The sequence below is a fragment of the Podarcis muralis genome, chromosome 17 (assembly GCF_964188315.1).
Source record: "Podarcis muralis chromosome 17, rPodMur119.hap1.1, whole genome shotgun sequence".
Classification (NCBI taxonomy): Eukaryota; Metazoa; Chordata; class Lepidosauria; order Squamata; family Lacertidae; genus Podarcis; species Podarcis muralis.
In genome coordinates, this window is record NC_135671.1 from 18,487,688 (window position 1) to 18,514,426 (window position 26,739).

A 26,739-nucleotide genomic window follows, 5' to 3' on the forward strand; every position below is an offset into this window, starting at 1 on the left:
ATGGTGAAGCAATATGACATATAGATTTTAATTTACAGACCAGGACACTATGAGATGCATGTTATTAAACATGTAACTTAATATGCGGATAGCTACAAAGTCAGGGTTATTATTAGGAATCATAAATCTAACCATTCCTTTTTCTGTGATGGTCACACATTGGCTCCTAGCTACTTTAAATTGCTAAATATTTCCATGCTAAAGCAACAATAGCGTAATAAATCTTAAAAAAAAATTAAACAGATTTTTTTTTAAATGCTGATAGGCCTATACAGCTGCTGATTTTTTATATTTTTTTATTGAGTAGCCAGTCATAGAATAGAGTTGGAAGGGACCTTGATGGTTGTCTAGTCAAATCCCCTGCCATGCAGGAATTTGTTTTCCAACATGGGGCTCAAACCCACAACCTCCAGATTAAGAGTCCATTTCAATAATTGCTGTGCATTGCTTTTAACCATTTTTAAAAATAAAATTTTAAAAATGCTATACGCTGCCCTGATGTTTTGTGAGAGGGCTGTATATAAATACTTCTATAACTAAATAATGTAGACGACCACTTTGAGTCAATTGTGGGCACAGATGAAATTGTTAATATTGGTAATCAATGGATTACTCTGGATTCATTTCCTTCACTTTGTTTTCGTCTATGGTCATGGTTAAACAGCAAAGATTCTTAGTTCATAGTTATGCCACCAGACCTTGATGTTGTTAATCAAGGAGTAATGCATCAAGGAGCTTCTGGTTCTATAGAAGCTGCAAAGGGTTCCATAATGAGATGACTGGCAGATACCTTGTCTGCGTTTTCTTAGCTTTCCTAGGGCAGCCTTCCTCAAATGGGCATGCTCCTAAAGTCTTCACTGCAAGTCCCCTGAGCCCCAGCCGACATCACCATTGCTCTGAGATGATAGTTGCACTCCAAGAACAATAACAACAATTGGTGGGCACCAAACAGGAAGAGTGGTTCTATGGTATACTTTCAGTTTCCTTCCTAAAAAACAACTCAACAACTTTGACCTGAACCCCCGAAAAGGGGGTAGATCACTGCCAGTTTTTAACTCTGTGAGTAGATCGCAGTCTCTTGGGAGTTGGCAATGGTTGAGCTCAACATGACTTGTTGTCAACTTGTTGTAAATAAAGATTTATACCTTGGAGCTTATCTCAGAATCTACTACAAAGGTAGAGAAGTTTTTGTGGCAGACAGATCATTGCAGAAAGAGTTCTGGGGTCGGGGGCTGAACTTTTAATGATCTGAAGTGAAACTTTTGCTAACGAACAGGCTCTTTTCCAACTCATACCATTGGCTGGAGTTATAGCCAGGATTTCAAATGTTTATTAGTTTGTAAAAAAGAAACTGGAATTGTATATTCCCCTGATTTATCAACTGCTGTTTTTTAAAAAAACTTTTCACTAGAATGGGCTAGGAAATGACGTGAAACTTAAATATTTATTAAAGTTTTAAAATGCTTTGTAATAGATCACCTTTCCACCAAGGCAAGTGCATTTTCATGACCTAAATGTTATAATTCTAATTTCTTATGGGCAGGACGATTTTACAGAGACAATATACCTAATTAAAAAGCTGGGGAAGTGAAAGCAGAAGAGAATTATTTATCATATTTAAAATGTTAGTCTTCTATGTGCTGGTGTTGGTCCAGTTACTGATACATTCTTAATACCATAGCACTACATAACATTAAGGTATGGGTTTTTACCAGTGCTTGGACTCTGAGTTTGTAGATATATATAGGGGTACATAGAATTACCTTTAGGCAGGCTTGCCCCCCTCCCTTTGCACCAACCCAACAATATGAGATGTAGTTAAAGAAAACTACAAATCTCACATGCCAGATTGGCATTTCACAGCAGCCATTCCAGCAGGAAGTTGTAGCTCAAGACACATCTTTTGGCTTTTACATGATTCCATTAATAGTGGAATAAATCTTCTTTATTCAAATCATATACGAGGAAGCTGAAACGATAATTGCAGACACTGTCTATGGACTTAATATTGTCAGGCAAAGGCTGAAAAGGCACTAGAGATTTTTCTCCAACAAAGCTTTAATAGATTTAGGAAACAAGTTATCGACGCTTAGGCTGTTTGCATTGTGTCTCTTATCATAATTGACAGTTTGACGTAAAACCTAGTCACATGACTGTCAGAGACACATGCAAATGGATAAGAGGTCACATTTCACATACTCTTGTTGGAAAGGAAACACATTTAAAGGAAGTTTCACTCAAAACAATGACAATATGCATATGTTTATAGCCTTCCTCAGTCAACAAAAAGCAAAGCTTGGTCTCATATCACTTTCTGCCTTTTCCATATATATATTTACCTAAGCTGCTGAACAAAGAGGTGTGGAAGGAATATTAACCTTAGAAACTTTGTTAAGACGTGGGAGAATAATATTAAATGATACATGATGTGTTTAAGAAAATTAGTTGTAGGTTTGTAATATTTAAAAAAATACTATACTAAAAATGGGGTGGGTGGGTTTAAATTAAGGTTACCAGATGTCCCCGTTTCCCGGGCACAGTCCCCAGATTTACAAATCAGTCCCCATACAAAATCCACTGAAGTTGAAAAGTGTCCCCGGATTCATTGAAAAAAATCTGGTAGCCTTAGTTTAAATAGCATTATATGAAAATTAGATTGGGATCCAAAGAGTTGCCTGCTGCCCAACTCCCAGCTCCCCTGCAGCCCAATAGTATCCAACTTAAAATGCTTGTGTCTTGATCCAGCAAGAGAGATGCAGCTGATCATTGTTTCTGGTACTTGGGACTGTGATTGCAATTCCCAATGTTGCATTAGGAATCAACCTGTGCAGCTCAGTTCCTGCAATCCTGTACATATTTACCTAGGGAGTTGGCCCTATAAAATGGCCCTTCACAATGGTGACCATCATCTTAAAAAATAAATAAATCACATCTGTTATATGTTGAATGAATAGGTGCCAGTTGGTGCATGCATTTAGAATAGCAATTTACATGCAGGCAAGTTATTACTGCATGTATCTTTGGATTAGGTCCTCTGTGGGTGTGTATGTATAATTTTTATATTCTTAGGTTAAGGTGACAGTCTTACTGGCATGTGTGCAATTGCACATTTATTTTTATATTTAAAAGTATTTGTATGCAAAGTATATTACTGGTGGCAAATATTACAAGCTTTGCAGTTTTCTTAAATTACCATAGGCCATACCATTACCATACCATTCAGATCCTATTACACGTGTATTATTTATCATAGTTATTGGTAAGAGAATCTGAAATTATTTAATAAGGCCAGTATATTGACACACTTTCTAATCAATATAAAGGTTTTGTACTAGTTTCTAAAGTTTTGATTTAAAAGCTATTGACATATTTAGTTAAGAGTCTAGTCATATTTTGTTTCTGATTCTGGTTTGCTGATCAATTACAAACCATCGTTTGTCAATTCAGACAGCACAGGGTATGATTTCTGCGACTGAATCTGAATTGAGCCTGGTTAGGTTTAATAGATGATTGCACACAAATATTGCAGATGCAACTTTGATAGTTAAAATGCTGCCCCCTTAAATTTAACCATTAAACTTCCAGTCGAAAGAAGATGTGTAATAAGTTTGGCTCCACATCTACACAGCGTGCTACTTAAGATCCTTGAAGTTCAGTGAGTTCCTTCAAGCTCACAGTCTGGTTCACTCTGAAAAATACTGCCTGTAGAAAATTTTATAGCAGACACCCACTGTCCTCGAGGCATAATCTCTGGTATTGTAGCAATACTTGAGAATTATTCTGGGCAGGAATGTGTCTCTTTCTGGTTGATTTTCCTGGTTCCCCCCCCCCCCATGTTTTAAAAAAGATCACACTGAATTTTTCAGATAACGAATAAGAAAACAGTCAGGGAAGGTCCTTTTCCATTTCTGAAGACTCAACAGCAGGAAAAGCAAGAGGGCAGCAGTCAGACAGGGTCAAGGCATGGATATTATCTTGTCCTCAGCATATATGTTTTTCAGGAAAGGACTATAATAAATTGAGCTGCTGTGAAAGTCATTGCTCTAACTTTTAGAGGCACTTAAGGCTTTCCATTGGGGGATGGGAGGAAGAACAGCTTTTAGGTACAATTAATTACAGTATTCGTGTTATCTTAATTGAATTTGAAAGTGTGATTTGGTACTTTTTAAATAGTATTTTTATAGTATTGGTGAGTAGGGATTGAAATCATACTTTTCCTATGCTTTCTTCATTAGACTAGATGGGGCTTATTTGCTCAAACATAAATATAATCACTGCATCTTTTCAGGAAATCTGCTAGCACTGTAGGGCAGCTGCCAGATAAATGGCTGTATAGGGTTACATGAATAATTAGTGAGGAGCAGCGCTGATGATTTGGTGATCTGGGAAGAATTTGTTTCAGCTTACATGTAATGCATTCTCCACTGTATTTTAAAGTCTTTTAAATGGTATTATTTTGCTTCTAGAGCTAGATTAGATTATTTTACCACTGCATGTTAAGTGATGCCATATTCAGTAACACTAAATTAATCAACCTCTATTACAAATGCCTCCACCCTTCTTGAACAGTAAGATAAGGTCATTATGTAATTTTGGATCCTCTTTCCTTTAAATTGCATGTCATCTGTGTATCACCAAATGCATGCTTTCAAGGTATTGATTTCCCCCCCCCTCCCCCTGTCCTTTCCCCCCTAGTACATTGAATAATTTTAAGTGGTTTTGCTTTTCCTTTTTTGTTTTTAAATTCACTATTGAACATTAACATTTCTTTTTTTTCCCCAGCTCAGTTTATAATATAATTAATTGCTAAATACCGGTTATTCTTTTATGCTTTTATTAATGGAGAAACACATCCAAGTAGCATTTTCTTAATGTGAGGAAAAAGTAGGATTTTGTTTTGCACAAGATGTGTTACGATTTTATTTTTGAAATTGTTTTTGGTTTTTTTTACACTAGTACTACTACTACTTGGGGATGTAAGGTTTGTGCCATGTAAAGTACTAGTTTGCATGCATTCATTTAAATACTAAAAACTGTAGTACTGCTCGATCCATATCTGACTGCTAGGTTTCAATTGACAGCTGAGGATTTGTGACTGGACCTTGAATCAAAACGGCAGGCATTTATACCCCAGTGGCAATGAGGATACATTGGGAATTACTTGGCAAAGGTAAAATTTTAATTATTTCCAAACCTAAACTCTCTTGGGTTCTTCGTTATCTGTTTCAGGTGGCCTTCGGGAATATATTTGTCAAGATCTTAACTACAATATATATATATATATTTTGTAACGTCTCTTGAATTACATGTTTTAGATTAGCTGAAATGATGCAAATTGAACTTTTATCGGTTAAAGCACTTGGGATACGAAATGTTGGCTGTCAAGTATAAAAGTTTGTGGAAGAATCAAATTTATGGCTGCATGTTTTGAGGCTTGCAAGTTCATAATCGGAGATTATATGGGTTTAAAAAAATAACAAAAAGGAACTTGTACAAGAGAGCAGTTTAGACAACGTACTCAGAAAGAAAACAGTTGATCTGAATTTCAAACATTAGTATGTTTTCCGAGGTAAGTTAGAAGTCACATGTCTTAAAACTAGCTTTTGCTTTCATAAAGATTTTTACTCTTTGCAGGTGAGGAAAAAAAACACCCATTCCTACAAAAGACAGGAATTTTTAAAAGGTCGTTTATTTAATCATGGCTTTAGCATTATGTGTGAACAAGTTAAGCTGCTTAACGATGGTTTGCTTACTGCCAACAAACAATGATATGAAACCCTTGTTTCTTATAATTTTGGCATGGCATTACATGTGAACTCAGCTCAGGGATTGTTTTTGTTGTTCTCGTTCACACATCTTGGCAAAGAGTATATTAAGGTATGTCAGCCTTGTCTTGTGTGATCCTCCTTGTGGAGATCACACAACTGATTCCCCACCACCACCCCACACAATAATGTTAGTATTGTCTAACAACAAGAATCACTCCCCAGTTCTTGGAAAACCATACAAGGTGCTAGTCCACACTTTCTATTGCATAGGCACATTGAGCACACATATTCACTCACCATACACACAAGACATACATGTTTCTCTCTCACACACAATCATGTATACATAGCCAACATATTTCTCCCTATTTGCAGGGGAAGGTAGGTTTTGGGGACCCCACATTGAAGGCACCCTGGTGCCAAAAAACACTCCCCAAGCATCACCTGCTGAAGACGGCCGTCCAAGTAGGACCAGAACCAATGCAAAGCATTGCTGCCCACCCCAAACTCAGATCGCCTCTCCATGAGGATACAGTAGATGGTATCAAGAGCCGCTGAGAGATCAAGGAAGATTAACAGGGATACATTTCTCCTGTCTCTCTTCCTACAGAGGTCGGGATTATTTATGAGCCCCTAACTTTTTCTTTAGATGATATTATTTTACAGTCTTACCTTGGTTTTTGAACAGCTTGGTCCTCGAACATTTTGGCTCCCAAACACCACAAACCAGGAAGTGACTGTTCTGGTTTGCAAACTATTTTTGGAAGCTGAACGTCCGACGGGGCTTCCGTGGCTTCCAATTGGCTGCAGGAGCTTCCTGTAGCCAATCAGAAGCTGTGCTTTGGTTTCCGAACATTTTGGAAGTCGAACAGACTTTCGGAACGGATTCCATTTGGCTTCCAAGGTATGACTGTATTTCAAAATAAATCACTCATTAAGAAGAAGAAAAAGATGAGTTTGGATTTGATATCCCTCTTTATCACTACCCTAAGGAGTCTCAAAGCGGCTAACATTCTCCTTTCCCTTCCTCCCCCACAACAAACACTCTGTGAGGTGAGTGGGGCTGAGAGACTTCAAAGAAGTGTGACTGGCCCAAGGTCACCCAGCAGCTGCATGTGGAGGAGCGGAGACGTGAACCAGGTTCACCAGATTATGAGTGTACCGCTCTTAAACACTACACCACACTGGCTCTCTTGATATAGACCACTTTTAAGAATTGCAAACATTGCCCAAATATATACAGAGATAGACTTTAGTTTTGTATGGTTTATGGTTCTATCACATTGTGCACTTTAATCAAATGAAAAACAATAAATTTCCTTCACACACACACACCCTCCAAAAATATAAGTAACATCCCCCCATATATTAAAAATGCCCAGTTTTAAGAATACAAGACTTGAAGGAGTTTTAAGTCTTGTATTTCTTCATTAAGTGAAAACACAGTGGAATGGATGTGGAACTGTTGTTGAAGAGAGGTTCCAAGTGCACAGAATCTTGGATATACATTTGTGTTCACCATGGGGTCAGAAAGATGCTCTCTTTCTGGTGGTGGTTCATTGAATTGAGTCTTTAGAAATGTTTGACAAGAAGTATGAGCTATTACTTGATATAAGAATTTCAGTGGCTGCCCTCGAGAGTCACACAGTGGTCCCGTCAAGGACCAGCTGGGTGAGGAAGAGTGGCCAGAGGCTGTCTCCCAAGAGCCCCCAGGGAGAGCTCCAAAGATGACAAGTTACAGCCTGGAGCCTGGTGGTGGGACACTGAGAAGCAGTCAGCAGAAGGGACGAACTGGGAGCTGACAGAAACAGGAGACTTGAGGGGACTCAGGAAATGGAAGGGCCTTCCAGGAAGCATGTATGCAGTCAGTCCCAGTCCTGCTGACTCTCCTTCTCCTCTGACCCCACACACCAGGAGGGTCTTGCATGTTGCTGAGCAACGTGCCAGGCAGACCCAGAGGAGGAGCTCACCCCATCAACTCAGCCTTTGCCTGCTTGGGAGGGAACCAGAGTGAGAGGCTAGAGGGGAGGGGCATGCCTAGAGCTTAGCAACAGCAACGCCTTCATTGAGTTAAGACGAACCAGGGACATTGCTGTGTTGTTGTTTTTCTGATAATAAAAAGCTAATTGCGTCCTGTGCTTTCTGTGTGTGTGCCAGCCCTGTGGATGACCTGGTTCCTTGACAGGTCCTAGAATGCTTATAATTTGAGCTTGCAGCTACCCTACCTCCCAATCAGTCTTGGCTGCACTGTTTTTGGTTGCCACTGAGTTTGATCTCTGTAAGTAAGGCATAACACCCTAGATCATTGTTGTGCCATTGAAGGGTCCAGCACAGGACAGCTTGCAGTATTTAAGCCTTTCTATAGGAACAGGGCCGTCTTTACTTGGGGATGCAAGGGGTGTGGGGCACCCGGGCGCTGAATGCTGGGGGTGGCTCCAAATGTATACTTACTGTATACCAGTCCCTCTTGATTGGCAGCAGTGAAAAGCAATGGCATGAAAGTCCCCACACCCTCCTCCGCTGCTCTGTTACTTCGTAGCGTCAAATATTTCCGACGAGTCAGGAAACGAAAGCATTTTTTCCCACTGGTTCGTTGTTACTGGTGAGCGATCCCCCCCCAAAAAAGGTCAACTTTGGCTCCCCCCCCAAAAAAAAACTCAATAAAAGTTAATTTGGGGGCAGCTAAACTAAATTTGGGAGCACTGGGCAGATATTTGCACCCCGGCGGCACATATGCTAAAGACGGCCCTGTACAGCAACACCAGTTTTGGAAGGGAGACTCTGCAGTGCTACCTCACCACGTAAGCCTTTGCTGCCCTTAACATCAAGACTTGTCTTGGACCAGAGGTCGGCAAGGTTTACCTCGCCTGGGCCAGTTCACTCCAGCGGAGATCCCTCTGTGGGCCGGATCGTGTGCAGCTGCGATTTCCGGCATCTGCCTCTGCACAGACACAATTTCCAGCATCTGCGCAGATGTGATTTTCAGCGCCTGAGCATGCACAGATGCGATCTCCAGCATTGCAGGCAGATCGGTTCAGGGGCTGGTTAAACGACCCCCGTGGGCCACTTGTGGCCTATGGGCCTTAGGTTGCCTACCCATGTCTTGGACAAATACTTCTGTATTAGACAAACAATGTCCATATGGAAACATAGTGAGTGCATCAGAGAAGTTTTTCCATGCTTTATCCACTCTCACAGTAGGACTGACCTTCTGAAGCCCCGTCCAGGCACAGTTGGATTTCCTTCTTTAATTGTGAACAATTTCACTTCCCAAGAAAACAAAGCACTCAGTTAACAACCGAAAATATATTTGGTGCCCTGGCTTCTTTGCACCCCTAGTGCAGAAGACATATAAGGATGTTCAAACAAACCTCCTAATTTACTCCGTACCTATATGTGTGCATGTTGGGAGGTAGTGTTGTTTGAACACCTCATTGTTTGAAGGCAAGATGCACAAAGCAAGAGGATTTCTTTTTGGCAGTGTGCAAACCAGATTCTTTCTCAGTTTGGAGCGGAAAAATGTCCTCGGCTTAAAAAAGCCATAGGAATTGCCGCACCGTTACAAAATTCAAGCCAATTGTGCAAATAGAAAACCAAAACTGAGTTTAAAAATCCAGTAGTGCCTCGACAAAAGCGTTTGTATGCTCCTGCTCAAATAATCTGAACCACGTGGAAATCAGCTTTGCACAAGTAGGCTCCAGTGTAGACTAGTGCTCACGAGGCTCAATTTTTCAGCAGCTACTAAGCTGCTATTATTGCAGGGCTGGGTCGTTAGCAGTTTTGAACTTTGGCTGTTTTCTGCCAAGTCTTTCAAAAACGGTAACAGTGTTAAGGCGCTCATTGTCAAGGTATTGTAATTTATATTTCAAAAAGCAAACCCTTTTCAGTCCTTTTTTTGAAGGGATAGCTGCTAATTTAACATTACTTTTGCTGTGCCCAGGCGTTTCCTGCTTTCACTTTGTTATCGTGACACAGAAGTACAGTACAACAGCTGGTTTGTTCTTAGAGCTCCTGAGGAGAGCCTTATTCTCAGAGTGCTGAATTTCCTTTTCAGCTGTAGCCGTAGGGGTGTTCTTAATGTTCAACTTTTTAGAGCGGCATTCTTTGCCCCCCCCAACCCCTCTAAAGAGCTGTGATGCTGATAAGGCAGTGAGATGGAATAAGCTTTGGCATGTGGGGGAAGGGAGAATGAGAATAGCCCTGCAGATTTCGGATTCTAACAAAACAGGCAAACTTTCAAAGAACTTAATCAAAATCAAGTAACGTTGTAGTTGTAGTAGTAGTAGTTGTTGTTGTTAAAGTTTGTGCTGCAGTTAGCCAGAGGGTTACTTTCTGTATAACGTATTTGCTTGCTTGGGACAAAAAATGCAAACTCAACTTTTGCAAATAAAAACAACGAAACGAAAACATTGCTGATAAAATCATTAGCGGTGGGGAAAGCTGGAAGGATTTGGTTTTTTTATCAGTTTGTCACTATCTCTGTTACACTTTCCACCCAACTCCCTAATAAAACAAGATGTGCAGAGAATTATGTTTCCTTTCCATCTAAGCAAACATCTTCGGAACACTTCCTAAGAAATTAATTGTATTCCAGCCAGACTTGCATGCTGCCATCCCACAGGAAATGGGTCAGCAATCCATTAAGATGCCATTAGATAATCTAATTTGGAACTTAATCTCTAAATTAACCATGCTCCATACTTGAAGCATACTTGAGAGAGAGAGAAAGAGAGAGAGGGGGGGGGGAGAGAGAGAGAGAGAGAAGTTTGTTTGAATCGATAGGGGAGCCGAAGCGTGAAGAAGCCTGTTTGTTTTTTCTGTAGCTGTGGTCACGTCTCAAGCCGTCTGGTAACCAGGAGAAACCAGACATGATGTAATTCCAGATTGAACTTGAACTTCAGGGACTCAGAATGGAGGAACAATGGACCATAGGAATCAATAATGTCCATTTTCCACATGATTATGTTTGAAGCTTTAAGTTAACCTTTATGGAAGAATCGGCAAAAAACAAAAACAAAACAAAAACAAAACCCTACAATGTGACTAAAATGAGGGGAATCCACAGACAAAATGTTCGAAAGAAAGCAACTCTCTCACCCCCCCAGCTGTACTTTGAGAGTTGCACTGCAGATTCCAGCAGGATTAGAAAAGTTCCCGCGCTGCAGTAAACCAGTTGCTTGTTCTAAGCCCTCTTTGTTCAGTTAGGTAGGATAAACTTAATCTTATGTTTCCTGTCAGATGATTTTAGCAGTGTTCTTAGAGAAGGATGAGTATGGTTTTTGGGGGGTTTTTTTAGAAGTGGTAAGAGCACCATTAACCCCTTGATGATTTCAGAATATCACTTTTAAAATGTGTGTGTGTGTGTGTGTGTGTGTGTATGTGTGTAGTGTCTTCTTCAACCGTGGAACTGTTTTTTTATACTGTGATTTGTCCTTTCTGTGAGTGTTTGGCATGTTTATTGAGCAAACAAAAATAAAATGTTAATTCTTATTTACATTAAGTGCACATTGTAATGAACCGCTGTGCAAAATTTATTTAAAAGGTTACAGAAAAGTGGGGGGGAGGGGCGAGATAGTCAGTGCTTGTGTGATTCTTGCCAACTTTAAAAATAACTTTTGAAAAGGATCGAGGTAAGGTTCTGTCACAGAAACCGGAATCGGCACCCTGGAAGCTGAAATGCTTTGAGATTAACCTCTTCTGTGCTATTACATATGTGAACTGCAAAACATTTATCAGTGCAGCTTACTTTGTTTTAGTACGGTCTCATTTCAAGCAAACTAAATAACAGAGATTTTGCCCTGAATCCAGCACGGTTAGATGTGCTTATGTATCCTTAAATCTGTGTTGGAATTAGACCACAATTTATTTTTGCTTCATACCTAAAACTACAACGTAACCTTAGGTGTCTTCCCTCTAACAAGAAAACAAAACATTGCAAAAAAATGCATATATGGCCCAAGTCACTGTGAAAAAAGAAATCACAGGAATACAGTATATATCCATTCTCGGTGAACTGGTAATAGAAATTTTGCTAACTTTTGACATAAATATGTGTGGCACTGCCCACATAAAGACAATGAATAGTAGGCTTAAGATGACCTACACTTCTGGGGAACATTGTGATAGAAGTTTGTAGGCAGGGGTGAATGAAAGCTAACCAACACCTGGGGCGGGACAAACGTCGGCTGCGCATGTGTTGCGCTGCTACATATGATGCATGCATGGCATTGCTACGTAGGGCACATGTGCGGCATCGCTATGTACAGCGCATGCGTGCGACACCGCGCATGCACCCTACGTAGCGGTTTGCCACCGGTGCCGCCAGAGCGCAGTACGGACAGCACTGGCGGCAAACCGCTATGTACAGTGCATGTGCAGCATTGCTACATACAGCTCTTGCATGCGACACTGTGCATGTGTTGTATATAGCGGTTTGCCGCCGGCACTGCTCGAATGCCGTATAGACATTGGCGGGATCCTTTGCTCATGGCTGCAGCCACAAATGGAGGATCTTCCACATGTGGTGGCGCGATGGCCACTAATGCCACTGCGCCCAGGGATGGAAGGGTGAGCACCCCGCGGGGTGCCTTCTTGTCACCCCTCCAGACATGGCACCTGGGACAAACTGCTCCCCCTTGCGACGCCACTGTTTGTAGGTTCCTATTTTCACTTGATTGCCAAGTAACCATGTACAGTGGTACGTCGGGTTACATACGCTTCAGGTTACATACGCTTCAGGTTACAGTCTCCGCTAACTCAGAAATAGTGCTTCAGGTTAAGAACTTTGCTTCAGGATGAGAACAGAAATCGTGCTCCAGCGGTGCGGCAGAAGCAGTGGGAGGCCCCATTAGCTAAAGTGGTACTTCAGGTTAAGAACAGTTTCAGGTTAAGAACGGACCTCTGGAACAAATTAAGTACTTAACCCAAGGTACCACTGTACTTGCATATCTAAATATAACCAAGATAAGGATCAGGGGATTCAAATCACTGTACAATAATTCTAATTTCATGTTTCTTCACAACAGTGACCCCATAAAGAGGGAAAGTTGGTGGGAAGAACATTTTACTAAATAAAATGGCGGGACACCACCCCAAATCTGACACAGTTATTGGCTCCCATTTCTTTCTCCCACTGTAACTTCTCCAGTCTTTTGGGGAGATGAAAGCATACAAGGAACGAATGTACAGCCACACTCATTTTGCTTTCTCAGCAAAATCAAGGGCAAATTTTTGCTTTCTCGGAGAAATAAAGGGTAAAATTTACTTTAGCACTCTTGGATATGTTCTCATGAGGATTATGACCATCAGAAAATGCACTGGATAATAGTTTTCATTACTTCGGCTTAGAGTACATTCATAGCCCAACCATGGGAAAATAAGGGACACATTACCCAGAAGGAGATTTTCAGATGAGCCTGGTTTGGACTTGTACGATTATGACCATGATGCGGGGAGTGCTAAACTGTAGACCATGCTTGAGGATATTTATGGAAACCTATTCTCCTCTGAGGGGTTATCTATAGCTTGTTATATTTGCAGGAGCAGCAGTGTGAGAACAGAGCAGGCAACATTTTGAGAGAAAAGAATTCAGTATAGCATTTAGGACAGGCATATGCAAACTCAGCCTGCCAGCTGGTTTGGGACTACAACTCCCATGATTCCTAGCTAACAGGACCAGTGGTCAGGGATAGTGGGAATTGTAGTCCCAAAACATTTGGAGGGCTGAGTTTGCCTATTCCTGATTTAGGAGCTCACTGCATTGGTGCAAGCATTTCTGCCTGTCTGTTGGAATGATCGCCCCTCTCCTACTCTCACATGCTTGTCTGGGGATTCTCCTGACACCCCCAAGCCTGGGTTGTGGGGGCACATGGGGGAAAGAAACCGAGGAAGCCCTGCTGAGCTAGCAGAAGTCCTGACACAGGCTTCCGCTGGCGGTTGAATGTGGCTCAGTGTTTGAAGAGGAAGCTCCAAGACTTGTAGTTTGAGAGAGTGAGAGATGCATGGCTTCTGTGTTACAGACTCTCCCATAGTGCCAGTGTCAAAGTTCCTTAGTTTGTGCTGGCATTTGCTTTGCTTGGGAACTGGGATCTAATGGCAGCTGACTGGCAGGAGGAGGAAGGGGCAAGCACTATATTAATCAGGAATAGTAAGATCCCGCAACAACAGCAGCCAGTGTGCTGGAAGAGAAGCCAAGTTACAGGAAACAGGCAGAGGGCCTTCTTGGGAGTGGCACCCACCCTGCCCTCCCACAGATGTCAAAGGGAACAACAACTACCAGACTTTTAGAAGACATCTGAAGGCAGCCCTGTTTAGGGAAGCTTTTAATGCTTGATACATTACTGTATTTTAAGATTTTGTTGGAAGACGCCCAGAGTGGCTGGGGAAGCCCTGCCAGATGGGCGGGGTATAAATAATAAATTATTATTATTATTATTATTATTATTATTATTATTATTATTATTATTACTACTACTACTACTATTACAGGGCCCAGTATGTATGAGCTCAGCTTCTGATCTCTAGAATGTATAGAAGAATCTGCGCTAGATCTGAAGTGGGGTCTAAAGGACATTTGTCATTCATGCATGATTAATATACATACTGCCACACGGCTATAAGTGCAAATCGGGCTGCCAGAAACATAAGGCACTTCTCAAAGAGGCTGAAGGATACAAATCAATCGTTCGGTTTTTCAAAACAGAGGGAGTTTTGGGAGGGAGGGTAGAGAAAGTGACGGGGCTGTGCTGCAGGTTTTTGCTAGGTTTCTAGCTCTGTGCATAAGCAGAAAGCTTTGTTAAACAAGACAGTCACAATGGTGCATACCTAAACAATATGTTCAATTTAAATTCTATTCTCTTCCCTTACGCAATGAAAATATATGAATAGCAGCAGAAGTTGAAGTTGCCATCAGATAATTTGAAGTAATTCTGGGGTATCCTTTTTATGGAAGGCACAATTTTCAAATCAGACATTTTTTGTGTCTCTTAGGCAATGTTCAAATGCCCTAAGCAGAGCTGAGTATTCCTGAGTATTATATTCTCCATGTTCTTTCTGCTCTTCTCCCATTTCCTCAGAAGTGACCTTTTGTTAGTGGAAGGAGAAGACATTAAGTAGCATTATGCCAATAGGTTATTATCAATACCTCCTTTAGTACTTTTCAGTGAACAGAGTTCTGTACAGTTACCTCTTTTGTCATGAATTTTAATAGGTGTATTTTATAAACACTGCTCAAAAATTTATGCCTACCTCTATAGCATTAGGAAACCACTTTACTGAACATTTTATTAACTGGGCAGTAATTCTGGACAAAATAGCACAGATTTTGTGTTTGCTGAACTGTCCCACTGGTGATCTTGGTGATATAACCAGGAAGCATTCAGAAGAGAAATAATTCTAGAGCTGTTTACATGTTACGTTTGTCATGAGATTCCATCCAAAAAGCTTCCCAATAAGAAATGATATGTGCCTTATATATAATGCTTTGGGAGTGCTTGCCTTGGTTGCTTTAAGACTGTCTTACAAACCATGGCTTAAGAGACTTACAAGTGAGCCTACTACTCACTCCCTTCTTCATTTAGTGCTTTACTTTTTGTGTGGCTCAAACCTTAGTTTGCTGTTGCACTCGAACGCAACAAACTGTGGTCTGATGAGAACAATGTTTACGCACAAAACATAGATTCCTGCAAGTTCAGATGGTGGCTTGTGGACCCTGATTTGTAAGTGAGCTTGCTTGTAAGTGAGCCTGTCTCAGTAGTTCAAGTACAATATCAAATGACGGTTTGATCAAACTGGGAAGTTCTGAATCAAGCCATGTGCATAAAGGAAGAAGAGAGGAACACTTAAGCCTAGGGCTTGTTCCCAATCGTACTGGCTTGGAGGGCCGCCTACACACAGGTGCTGCTGTCAGCATTACATTATAATTCTCATTTTTCTTTTTGGACTCTGTGCAGTCCAACCTGGGCATCTGTGCAGAGCAACACTAAGGACTACTTGAAGAACTATGCTTGTAAGCAGCCAAGCTGTCTATATGCCATGTAAAGGTAAAGGGACCCCTGACCATTAGGTCCGGCCGTTGCTGACTCTGGGGTTGCAGCGCTCATCTTGCTTTATTGGCCGAGGGAGCCGGCGTACAGCTTCCGGGTCATGTGGCCAGCATGACTAAGCCGCTTCTGGCAAACCAGAGCAGCACACGGAAATGCCGTTTACCTTCCTGCCGGAGCGGTACCTATTTATCTACTTGCACTTTGACGTGCTTTCGAACTGCTAAGTGGGCAGGAGCAGGGACCAAGCCACGGGAGCTCACCCCGTCATGGGGATTCGAACCGCTGACCTTCTGATCGGCAAGTCCTTGGCTCTGTGGTTTAACCTACAGTGCCACCCGTGTCCCTCACAATGTGCGCTTCTCCCCATCGGGGAATTGAACCCTGGTCTCCTGCATGACAGGCGGGGATACTTACCACTATACTAACGAGGACTTTGTCATGTATATGGCCACAATTCCATCAGTGGCCGCTATAAATATCCAGCAGGGCCAGGGAGGACCGGGCAGATTGTGATGACTACAGATGAAGGTAGGAATCACTCACTAGAGGGAAGCTGCTTTTGGTGGAATCTCCATGACCGCACTCACAATCCATGGGCTATTGTCTCAAAAATAATGGATGAATTTTATGTGTGTCATAATTAACTAAATATATAAAATAAAAAATTGTCCAGTAGCACCTTAGAGACCAACTAAGTTTGTTCTTGGTATAAGCTTTCGTGTGCATGCACACTTCTTCAGATAATTAACTAAGTTCTACTCAAGAGTAGACCCATGAAAATTAATGGGCCCATGCTATGTCTCTTTATTTCAGTGGTTCTAACTTGTGGCAACTCTATACTTTGTCTTTAATGTGCCTCAGGGATCTAACCTAGAACTATTCTTTTAATTTAAGCATCTCATCTGATACTGCTTTGACATTTTAAAGCACCATTTCCTTAAGGCTAATCTCCCCAGCCTGGTACCATTTCTGAAAAGTGCTAACTTTTTCCTAAGAAAGGCCTATGCTGTGCAACACACTTCTGGTCAGAGGGTTGTAAAATTCTTGTGGTATCTGCACAGTGTTAACGTACGAGAGTTATCCTTCCCTCGGGATTCATAAACAATATTGACAAATATATTGCATGGTGCATTTCTAAGAGTCATAAGTTGGGAAGTTTGAGAGGTTTAGATAAACATCTAAATTAAATTTATTAGCCATGCTGCAACAACAATCCTGTTTGTCACCATGATAATTTATTTGCATTGAATATTCCTGTCTCCCCCCCCCCCCCAAAAAAAAAAAAAAAACCCACAACAAACATAAAAAGATCTGGCTGTTTTGCACTCAAGCACTAGATGTGAAAGGTGTTGCAAATGCTACTTTGTTTTTTTTAATCCACAAAAATATTGTTGAACATTAGAAAGTTATGAGCCTTAAGAAAACAAAAACCCAGATAAGTTCACAACTTTACTCCTAAAAAGCAACTCAGGGAGGTGGATTCTGACAGCCAGTTTTTCCACTCACTCGAACTTGGATTTCTGTCAAGGCATGAACCACTTTCCAATGGGTGCTTTTCAAATACGATTTATTCAGAGTAGGCTTATTACAGTTAACGATGAGCATGGCTAAGTTAGGTACATTAATTTCAGTGGGTCTACTCTGAGTAAACCTTAGACCACCCAATAAGTAAATACAGTGGTACCTCGGGTTACATACGCTTCAGGTTACATACGCTTCAGGTTACAGACTCCGCTAACCCAGAAATAGTGCTTCAGTTTAAGAACTTTCCTTCAGGATGAGAACAGAAATTGTGCTCCGGCGGCGCAGCAGCAGCAGGAGGCCCCATTAGCTAAAGTGGTACTTCAGGTTAAGAACAGTTTCAGGTTAAGTACGGGCCTCCGGAAAGAATTAAGTACTTAACCCGAAGTACCACTGTAATTAAATATTGGCAGTGACCTATCTGCCTCTTAACCGGCATACTATTCTCCACAGGGAGAATAACAATGCAATCCTATGCAGAAATAGGGCCTGTTTTGTTCAGTGGGACTTACAATCAGGTAACTTTGTTTATTGGATTGCAAGACTGCTATGGTGCTAGTTTTAGGATCGGTCAGTTAGCGTAAATAACACCTGTAGCATATTGTATCTGCATATTTAAAGTTCATCTGTGAAAATTGATGCACTGTTAGAAGAATTGTTAGAATATGGAGCTGGGTGGTGTTCCAATCTTAATTCTTCTTCTTTTTTTAGGTTATTGCTGCTACCATATTCTAAACGATTATTCCGCTCTCTCTTTTCTTTTCCCTCAACAGTCCTGGTACCTGGGCTAGCTTGGTCCCTTTTCAAGTATCAAACAGGACACCAATCCTGCCGACAAGCGTCCAAAATTATGGTTTGAACCTAATTGGAGAACCTTTCCTTCAAGCAGAAACAAGCAACTGAGGGAGATTGAAACTGAACAAAATACTATAAAAGAAAGGAAGACGGGACAAATAAAAAAAAAAAGAAGAAGAAGAAGAAAGAAGAACCTGAAGAAAGAAGAAACATAGACCAGCAATTGCAGCACTTACAATCACTAATTCCCTTAAGGTTGAAACTGTAACGATGTTTAAAAAAAAAAAAAAAGGGTCGACGATATTTCACTGATGAGTAGAAAGATGTTCCTCCTAAGTAGCCTTTGTTCTATGAAATCCACTGGGAAATAGATGTTCTGTCTCTGACAATATATTTTAACTGACTTTCTAGATGCCTTAATATTTGCATGATAAGCTAGTTTATTGGTTTAGTATTCTTGTTGTTTACGCATGGGATCACTATTCCTAGTTAGCTCTCAAAACAAAGGCTAGGAGACATCCACCAGAGTTGCAGGAGAATTGGGGCCAGTAGGCCAGCTTTTCTCAGCACTCTTAATTTCTAAAAGGTTTTTTTTTCTCTCTAAGGAAAAAAACAAACAATTTAGCCTTTAATGATCAATCCAAATTTGTTTAACTTTGGCCCTTATAACCCAACCTTTTCCTTCTGCGTTACCTAGTTTGAAATGTTCAGGAAGTCATTTAAACAAACAGGCATTTTATAGAATTGATGCCTCACTTTAGGTTTAAATAATGTGTTATCTTCTTGTATGACCGTAAAAACAAAAAAGAGAAAGACACGAAAAATAATTTCTCCCCCACTAAGGAAAACACTTAGAGGCAAGTGCAATTTTTAAAAAAGTATATCTAAAGGGGATCATTGTTATAAGTCCTTTAGCCCTTGGACTCTAAATTGAGGGGATTAAAAAAAACAAGAAGAATTTCAAAGGTATTTTGAACAAATCTATTTTCCCCTCAGTTTTGAAGGGGGGGGCATTAAAAGGCATTAATTAAATCAAGACAAATCATGTACTTGAGAAAAAGAAATTGATTGAAACACAGCACTTATGTTGATTTTAGCTTCTGCCTCTTTGAGGTATTTTATTTATTTAAAGTTACTGGTTGCATCAAGAAGAATCCCTAGAGAATGGGAAAGGTTCTATAAAACCTTCATCACAGAGACAGGAGAGAGGTAAATTCAAATCATAGGGACAAAGCTTACAGTTTACAAACTGGGAACGCCAGGTTGTTGGGTTGGGTGGGGGGTGAAATATATTTTTAAAAAATGCACTCTTTTAGAAAGTATAATAACAGGGTGCTGAAATCTTTGCATGGTGCTCTCAGAAATTAGCCTTGTTCGACACATTTCTCATATTGACAGGAACGTGCATGGGCGGATACATTTTGCCTCTATGTCTCTATAAAAAAAAATTAATTAAAACTACTTTATCCAGTAATCCTAATTTGCACGAAGTTATAATGTCCACATAACGTGCCTTGCCTTGAAATCTAAAAAAAAAAAAAGTGACATCACTACACTTGTTTTGCTGCATTTATTATCATTTTAAATCTTTACCATTTTTATGACAAAATATTTTGTACTCCAAGATGGGAAAACGAAAAAAAAAAAAATTGACATCATGGATTTTTTAAGCAGTTATAACTTTATCTCACATTTATAAAGCATATCATGGCTGTGTATAGTTGCCGCTTGAAAATTGTAATCGACCAGCAATATTTTCAGTATTTTGGTGTTTTTTCTATTAATCTTTCATGTTTTTCATCTTCCAATTAATATTGGGGGGAGGGGATTCAAATTTATACGAATTATGCAATACCAAGTTTTGCCTATGTAGGTAGTGCTTTTTAGCTGTATTGGTTATTCTAGGTAAGTACACAGATTTAAAAGACAAAAGATTAATGTATGCTTTTTCGTTTGTTCGTTTGTTTTAATTGACCAAAGTGGGTACTGCTATTTTTGCAGTGTGATGAGGTCCTTTTGTGTACTGAGAGATGGGCAGGGGATTTTTTGTTTTTGTTTATACATACATATATCTATCTATTCTGGGTGGGTGGGAAGGATTTGTGAACAGTGTAGCTGTGAAGCAGTGCACCATTCGCCTGGTGAGGGCTACAAAGCGACTCTTCTGCCTACTGTGATAAAAAAAAATATCTCAACAAGGTGTCCTCTTTTTAACTTTCCACCTGGGGTGCAAGCTGAACTCATTTCTGGTTTTAAAATAACAGTGGTAAATAATGACGATGATAAATACTAATAATGGATTCCGTTGGAGGCAGACTTGACTTGAAGAAAAAAAAACTCTCGATTTTTTCCCCAAGACCCACAGAGAGCAGCAGCCTGTTAAAATTTTTACAAAATATATTGCCCCATGCTATGGCATGAATAAAAGCATATTAGAGGTAGGAATCAGATAAACAATAACATACCAATAAAACCTTTTCCTTCTCCAAAGTCAGCTTATTACGCTATGTTTTGTATTGCACACAGATACCCAAGCGCAAAATACAGAATCATACAGACTCCAACATTTCTCCGATGAAAATAAGGACTAATAATAATAATAATAATAATAATAATAATAGTATTATTTATACCCCACCCATCTGACTTGGTTGCCCCAGTCACTCTGGGCGGCTTTCAACATATATAAAAACATAATAAAACATTAATTAACTTCCCTATACAGGGCTGCCTTCAGATGTCTCCTAAAGGTTGTATAGCTGTTTATCTCCTTGGCTCGGGGCTTGCATAACTCCATACCCTCCCAATGTTTCTCCGATGGAAACAGGGACGTCCTAAGGAAAAGGGGGACATTCTGGGATCAAAACAGAAACCAGGACGGCTTCTGTAAATCCGGGGCTGTCCTTCGAAAATAGGGACCCTTCGAACTGTAACCTAGTGAAGTCCTTCTGTTTGAGAGCTTGGTTATACATGACATCTTCTCATATTGATAGCAGTTGCTTCTGGTAGTGGTATACCTGGTAGGTATTCCCCAATAGGACTCTTTTCCCTTGGCGAAGGAGCCACTGCTGTTAAATTTGTGATATGGAACCCTCTTTTTGCATTATGTTCTTAGCACAGGCAGGCAAGGGGCAAACCAGTGCTTCTAAAGAGGCAAAACTGACTTCTTCCCATGCAGCTTGTCTAAAGGGACTCTAAGATTGGGCCCTGTTTCCCTGTATTCTACCGGGGGGGGGGGGAGATTAGCCCTGTGCAGATTGTAGTATTCTGCGTGTGACAGCTGATCAAGATGGCGCTAGCCTAGCCTAGCCTACTGTCCTCATTGCACATTATGCATCAAGAGGGGGCTGAGTAGTATGTGTCAAACTCTTCTCCCCTCGGCTCCCGGTAGAAAACTGGTATCTAGACAGGGCTAACGTGTGTGTTCTTCACAACTGACATGATATTTTGACATGTATTTTGTCCTTGGGTACTTATTATACCTGAATACCAAACATAATCTGAAAAGCTGCCCCAAGGTGTACTGTATTTTTCTGTGTATAAGACTAGGTTTTTTCCCTTTAAAAATAATGTCCAAATTTTTGGGGCATCTTGTACACAGACAGATCTTCCCCCATTTTCTTAAATCGGATTCCCCCAAAATACATCTTATACATGGGGGTGTCTTATAAACGGAAAAATACAGTATATACCCAAGACCCATGTTTTTTGATCTGCCATTGGCTTTGTACGGGCAGGCAATTTTATCTACTATAGTAAAATTACTAAGAAATGTTATCCATTTCGAAAAAGTTTCCCAACCTGTCTTTTTTCCAGAACTGACAGATACGTGCACACAGAGGATGAACACTATGACAGGGTGACATTTCCCTTCAGAATAGGAAGGAGAATAGTTTGGGAGAATATAACATTCTGCAACAGCAAAGCGCTCAGAGCCACAGTGAACCCTTTTGCTGCTCCTTGCAGGATATGCCTGTGAATAATAGTTTGTCACTTTCCCACTTCTTCACAGCAGCTTCCTTACGCTGCATCGGAAACCAGTGTAAAAATTGCCTTGAAGCTAAAAGAAGCTGACTAAAGATAGCTCAGAAGCCCCACTTTACTTATGGGGTTACCCATGTGGCTTTTTGGATCACAGGCTACATTTCGACCAATTTGCCCATTAATCACCACCAATGGTGAATGTTGCACTTGCTGTGTTGTTCTCCCTTTCGGATTCTTTTTAAAATGGTGATGAACATGACAACAGCAGCTATTGAACATGGGCTTTTTCCAGAGTTATCCTGACTTCCAATTTTGAGGCAGCATCATTTTTAGAACATTTTTAAAGAGAGTTCTGTCGGCAAAGACGAATGACAGTGGCAAAGCTGGTTTATTTTAAAAAAACAACAACACAATTTTTAAAAATGTAAGCTTCATATTTTTTTCTGAATCAAGAATTAATTCACTAAATATATAGCTATCGAAAATAACTGAAAAGTACAAGGTTTCCCTGAAATCCCTTAGGCTATGGCCCCTTAAAATAGGTCATTATTGTTTTCTTGGCTTATCAGTTAACAATGAGCAGGTATGGACCATGCAGGGCACTTCGTAAACCCAGAACAGTGAAGCTGACTGAAACATATACTTCAGACTTTAAAGTGCAATAATTTAATTAATTCTGATTTCCAGGGACTCAAATGAACTCCCGAACAATTGTGGCATTAATGAAACAAATTGATAACAATAGGGAAGATGATCTTATTTATAGAAGGCTAACTTGCTCTGCGAAAACAATATTTCCCCATTGAATTTTTTTTCATATCCAGCCCCATCATTCCTAACAACACTTAATGTGCAAGTGTAGTAATCTCAGGGCTGTGATCTCTGTGGGTTTTTTTCTGCCTTCCTTTTTAACAATACAGCCGTACCTTGGTTTTCGAACAGCTTAGTTCTCGAACGTTTTGGCTCCCGAATGCCACAAACCCGGAAGTGACTATTCCGGTTTGCGAACTAGTTTTGGAAGCTGAATGTACAACGGGGCTTCTGCGGCTTCTGGTTGGCTGTTGGAGCTTTCTGCAGCCAATCGGAAGCCGTGCTTTGGTTTCTGAATGTTTTGGAAGTCGAATTCCAGAACTTCTGGAACGGATTCCGTTCGACTTCCAAGGTACGACTGTACCCATCAAAAACATACTATCTATTCTTAAATTTCCTTAAAGCTGAGAATTCAATTGTTCAACGAAATGTCGCGAACTCAAATCTAGTCTGAGCCTCCTTCCTTCATCAGGAACTATGACTAAATCAAGTCACCCTGTTCTATGTGCACTGTTCTGCCTTTTATTCAGTTGCTTTGGAGCCCTGGCCCGTTGGCAGTGCCACTGAAGTGTGTTTTCCCCTAGAGTGACGTGAACGTTTGAGGCTTGACTAAGGGGTGGGGGAAAGGCAGCGAAGGAGACTGTACATAAAGACATGGCAAAATATTAAATATAGCAATATAGGTGTGTTCAGGTGGGCAGCTCCATTTAAAATATGTGAATGAACCTGTGAAGCTGCAGTTCGAGAAGAACGGAGAATCTTCTTAATGGACCCACCTACCTTGTAGACAGTAATTTGTACACTGTATAGTTTTGTTAAGATTTTCTTTCTTTTTTTAAAGCACCCTCGTTTGTAAAGCTAATTTTTAGCAATTATAATGGAAATGTGTGCCATTTCCGCTTTTAAAGTAAACAAGAATATTCCTTGTTTGGAAGCTGGACTTGAGTTAAAACTCTCCAGCTTCTTAATTTATGTATTAAAACGGGAAAAAAATAAAATAAAGAAATCTGTCCATGTTAGGAGATATTTCGCTATGCTTGAAAAGCATAAGCTACTAATCCTTTTAAAAGAAATTGTAAATGGAGAAAAGTTATATTTTATGAAGGTTATTTTGTTGTATTTAGTATTGGAAAAGTTGGGTTTTGGAGCATTTCAGAATGTTGGAAGCACCACTGTCTTTTTTTTAATTTTTATTAGTATATATGGCCTTTAGCAAAAGTTTTTGTGATTGTTACATGATGGTATTTAAAGAGTAGGTTCACAGAGCATTCAGGACAGACAGAAAACTAAGACAGTACTTATGTCTCACATAGCTGTGTCCTCAGGGAGCAGAAGTTTGGATTTGCAACTAGGACATTCGTAAGGACTTAAATGGATGAGATTGCACAAGAACAGACTGAGCTTTGTCAGCAGAGTTTGTGTCCTGTCCCTAAAAAAAAAAACCCTCTAAATTTTGTGTACTGTGTGAGATGGCGAAGGCTGCAGAGAGCTATCCCGTATTCGATGTACAGTATTGACTTTTTAAAAGAAACGACTCTTACAACATTGCTGGCAGTTAATGCCTTAAAAAAGCATGACATTGAATATAGTTTACATGTTCCTTTCAAGGTCTTTTGTTAACATTTACCAGCTGCATGCTTCCTAGGCTCTTTATTTTTTATTGGGTTTCTATAGAAAATGCTTAAAAATGAATAAATAAATGAAACAAAATACAATGCAGGCTAATCACGTTGAACAGTGAAAGCTCATAATTGAATGTCCTCTATGCCGAAGGAGCTGAAACCTGCCTCCTTCTTATTTGCACTTTCTGATAGTCCCCCCTGTTTTTTTTTTTCTATTTCCTCAAAATTGTGTGGGTGTGCTGGAGCACCGCAGTTGGAGGACAACATGGACCACTGGGTTTGCCCTTTGACCCTGCACAATGACCTTTGCATCAGCCAAACTTATTGCCATGACAACTCTTGTACTGTTTCCATGCCACAGCTCTAATGGTCACATTTGTTAATAGTAAAAAGGGGACAAAGTAGGAGATGGTCAATTTATACATTATTTTTGTTGTTGTTATTGTTGTCGTTGCATTTTTTTCCCTCTTCTCCTCTTTCAATGGTTGTAAGTAGTTTTTTTTATATATATAATAAAAAGGGTTCCGTAGTTATTACTCTTAGGAATATCTGTGTGTTGAAATTCAAATGTATGTTGAATTTGTGAAAGGAGCTTCAGTGCCACTAGCAAATCCAAGCCTTTGACACTTCTATTGCATGATTCAATTCCAGGACAACAACGACAAAAAACCCCCGAAACAGAACAAGAACGTGGCCTCTGTAAATGGAAAACAAAATGTGAGCTAGTGACACTAAAGCTGGACTTTGTATTACTGTATTTTTGACAGAATGGTTTCGAAAACTGTGCTACAGGGACTGATGTGGCAAATGTGTATCTATATGCAGAAGGACTTTTTTTTAAAAGAGGAAAAAAAAGAAGTATGGCTTATTATGCATTCTTCATAAGAGGGCATTGAAGTTGCATGAACTATTAAAAGTTGATGCAAAATGAGAGCGAGAGAGAGAGAGAGAGAGAGACAAAAAAACCAGCAAAAATGTTTACCAAAAACAAAAAAAGAAAGAGAGAGAGAGAGAGAGAGGGAGGGAGGGGAAAAAGAAGAAAATAAAAAAAAACAAAAATAAAAAAACAAATGACCAGTGCCTGTTCAGTTTCACAGTCTCTGTTGAGTTCAGTTGTAAATATGTTTCAGATAACATTTACTTCAAAAATGAAAAAAAAAAAATGAAAAAAACTACAACATTGTAGAATGTGAGGGGTTACTCCATCCCAGGCTTAGGCTTCTCAAAAGCTACATTAGATTATGTCTTCATCAAGCTGTTAATTTGTGCTTATATCATATAGGACTTTAGTGAACTGGGAAGAAACGCCCCAAATCTCAATGATATTTCTCTGAGAACAACCTTTGTAGGGCTGTGTGTTTCTTTAGATACATTTAGTACAACTGTAGGTGACGAGTAGTCAGTTATTGCTTGCTAGCTACACACCAGGGTTGACCCATTTTAAAACTTTTGGCATTCCCGCCCCCCGCCCCCAGTCTCAGCCTCTCCTCCCCACATTGCCAGAGGCCCCATATACTGACAGCTGTACTTCTGGGTTTTTTTGTTTTGTTTTTCAGTTTGTTTGTTTTGTTCTTTTTTTTAAAAAAGCATGCACAATCTTGGTGTAATGACATTTTACCCTAGGATGTATTTACACTCTACAAACTTAACTTTTAGAACTGGGGCCTCAGGCAACCAGAGCCCTCTTATGAGCCAAAAGGTTTGCAAGCCAGGGTTGTCCGGGAGGAGAGTTCTGCCTGTTTTGGAGGACAGGAGTTTTCGTTGGGGTACTTTTTCTGTAGGTTGCAAAAACTCAGCTGCCGCAAGTTTTAAACTGGTGTAAATCAAGCTTGAGTTAATGTGATTTACTGTTATATCCAGCCTATACTGCTAGCAGCTGCTCATACTGCAGTCAATTACTGGAAGCAGATATATTTCCTATGCAAAAACTGTTTAAACAATAAAATGAGCTATGCTACAGCCCTCTCGCCACTTGTGTGTTTTCTTTACTCTCCCTCTAAGAGTAATAATTGGTTGGTAATAGTTTGGAAATCGCCCTTAATCTCTGGTTCCTCAGGAGCACAGAATCAGCCTTTACAAAGTCTCATTCTTTTCCTTAGTTGCATATGTAAAGGATAAAGGTAAAGGGACCCCTGACCATTAGGTCCAGTCGTGGCAGACTCGGGTTGCGGCGCTCATCTCACTTTATTGGCCGAG

General features: G+C 40.2%; 1 protein-coding gene across 16 annotated transcripts in view; it reads left to right on the forward strand.

The window, feature by feature from the left end:
* Positions 1–26,502, forward strand: part of NFIB (nuclear factor I B) — a 298,687-nt gene extending 272,185 nt beyond the window's left edge. For 10 of the 16 annotated variants that reach the window (XM_028711819.2, XM_028711820.2, XM_028711827.2 and 7 more), the window contains 2 exons: positions 5,082–5,170; positions 18,106–26,502. In XM_028711819.2, coding sequence (XP_028567652.1) covers positions 5,082–5,170; positions 18,106–18,235 — 219 coding nt within the window. In that variant the 3' untranslated portion in view covers positions 18,236–26,502. Of the gene's footprint in view, positions 1–5,067; positions 5,171–18,105 lie in introns of those variants that run through there. The other 6 variants (XM_077921160.1, XM_077921161.1, XM_028711832.2 and 3 more) reach the window with 4 other exon arrangements.
* The last annotated feature ends 237 nt before the right edge of the window (positions 26,503–26,739 follow it).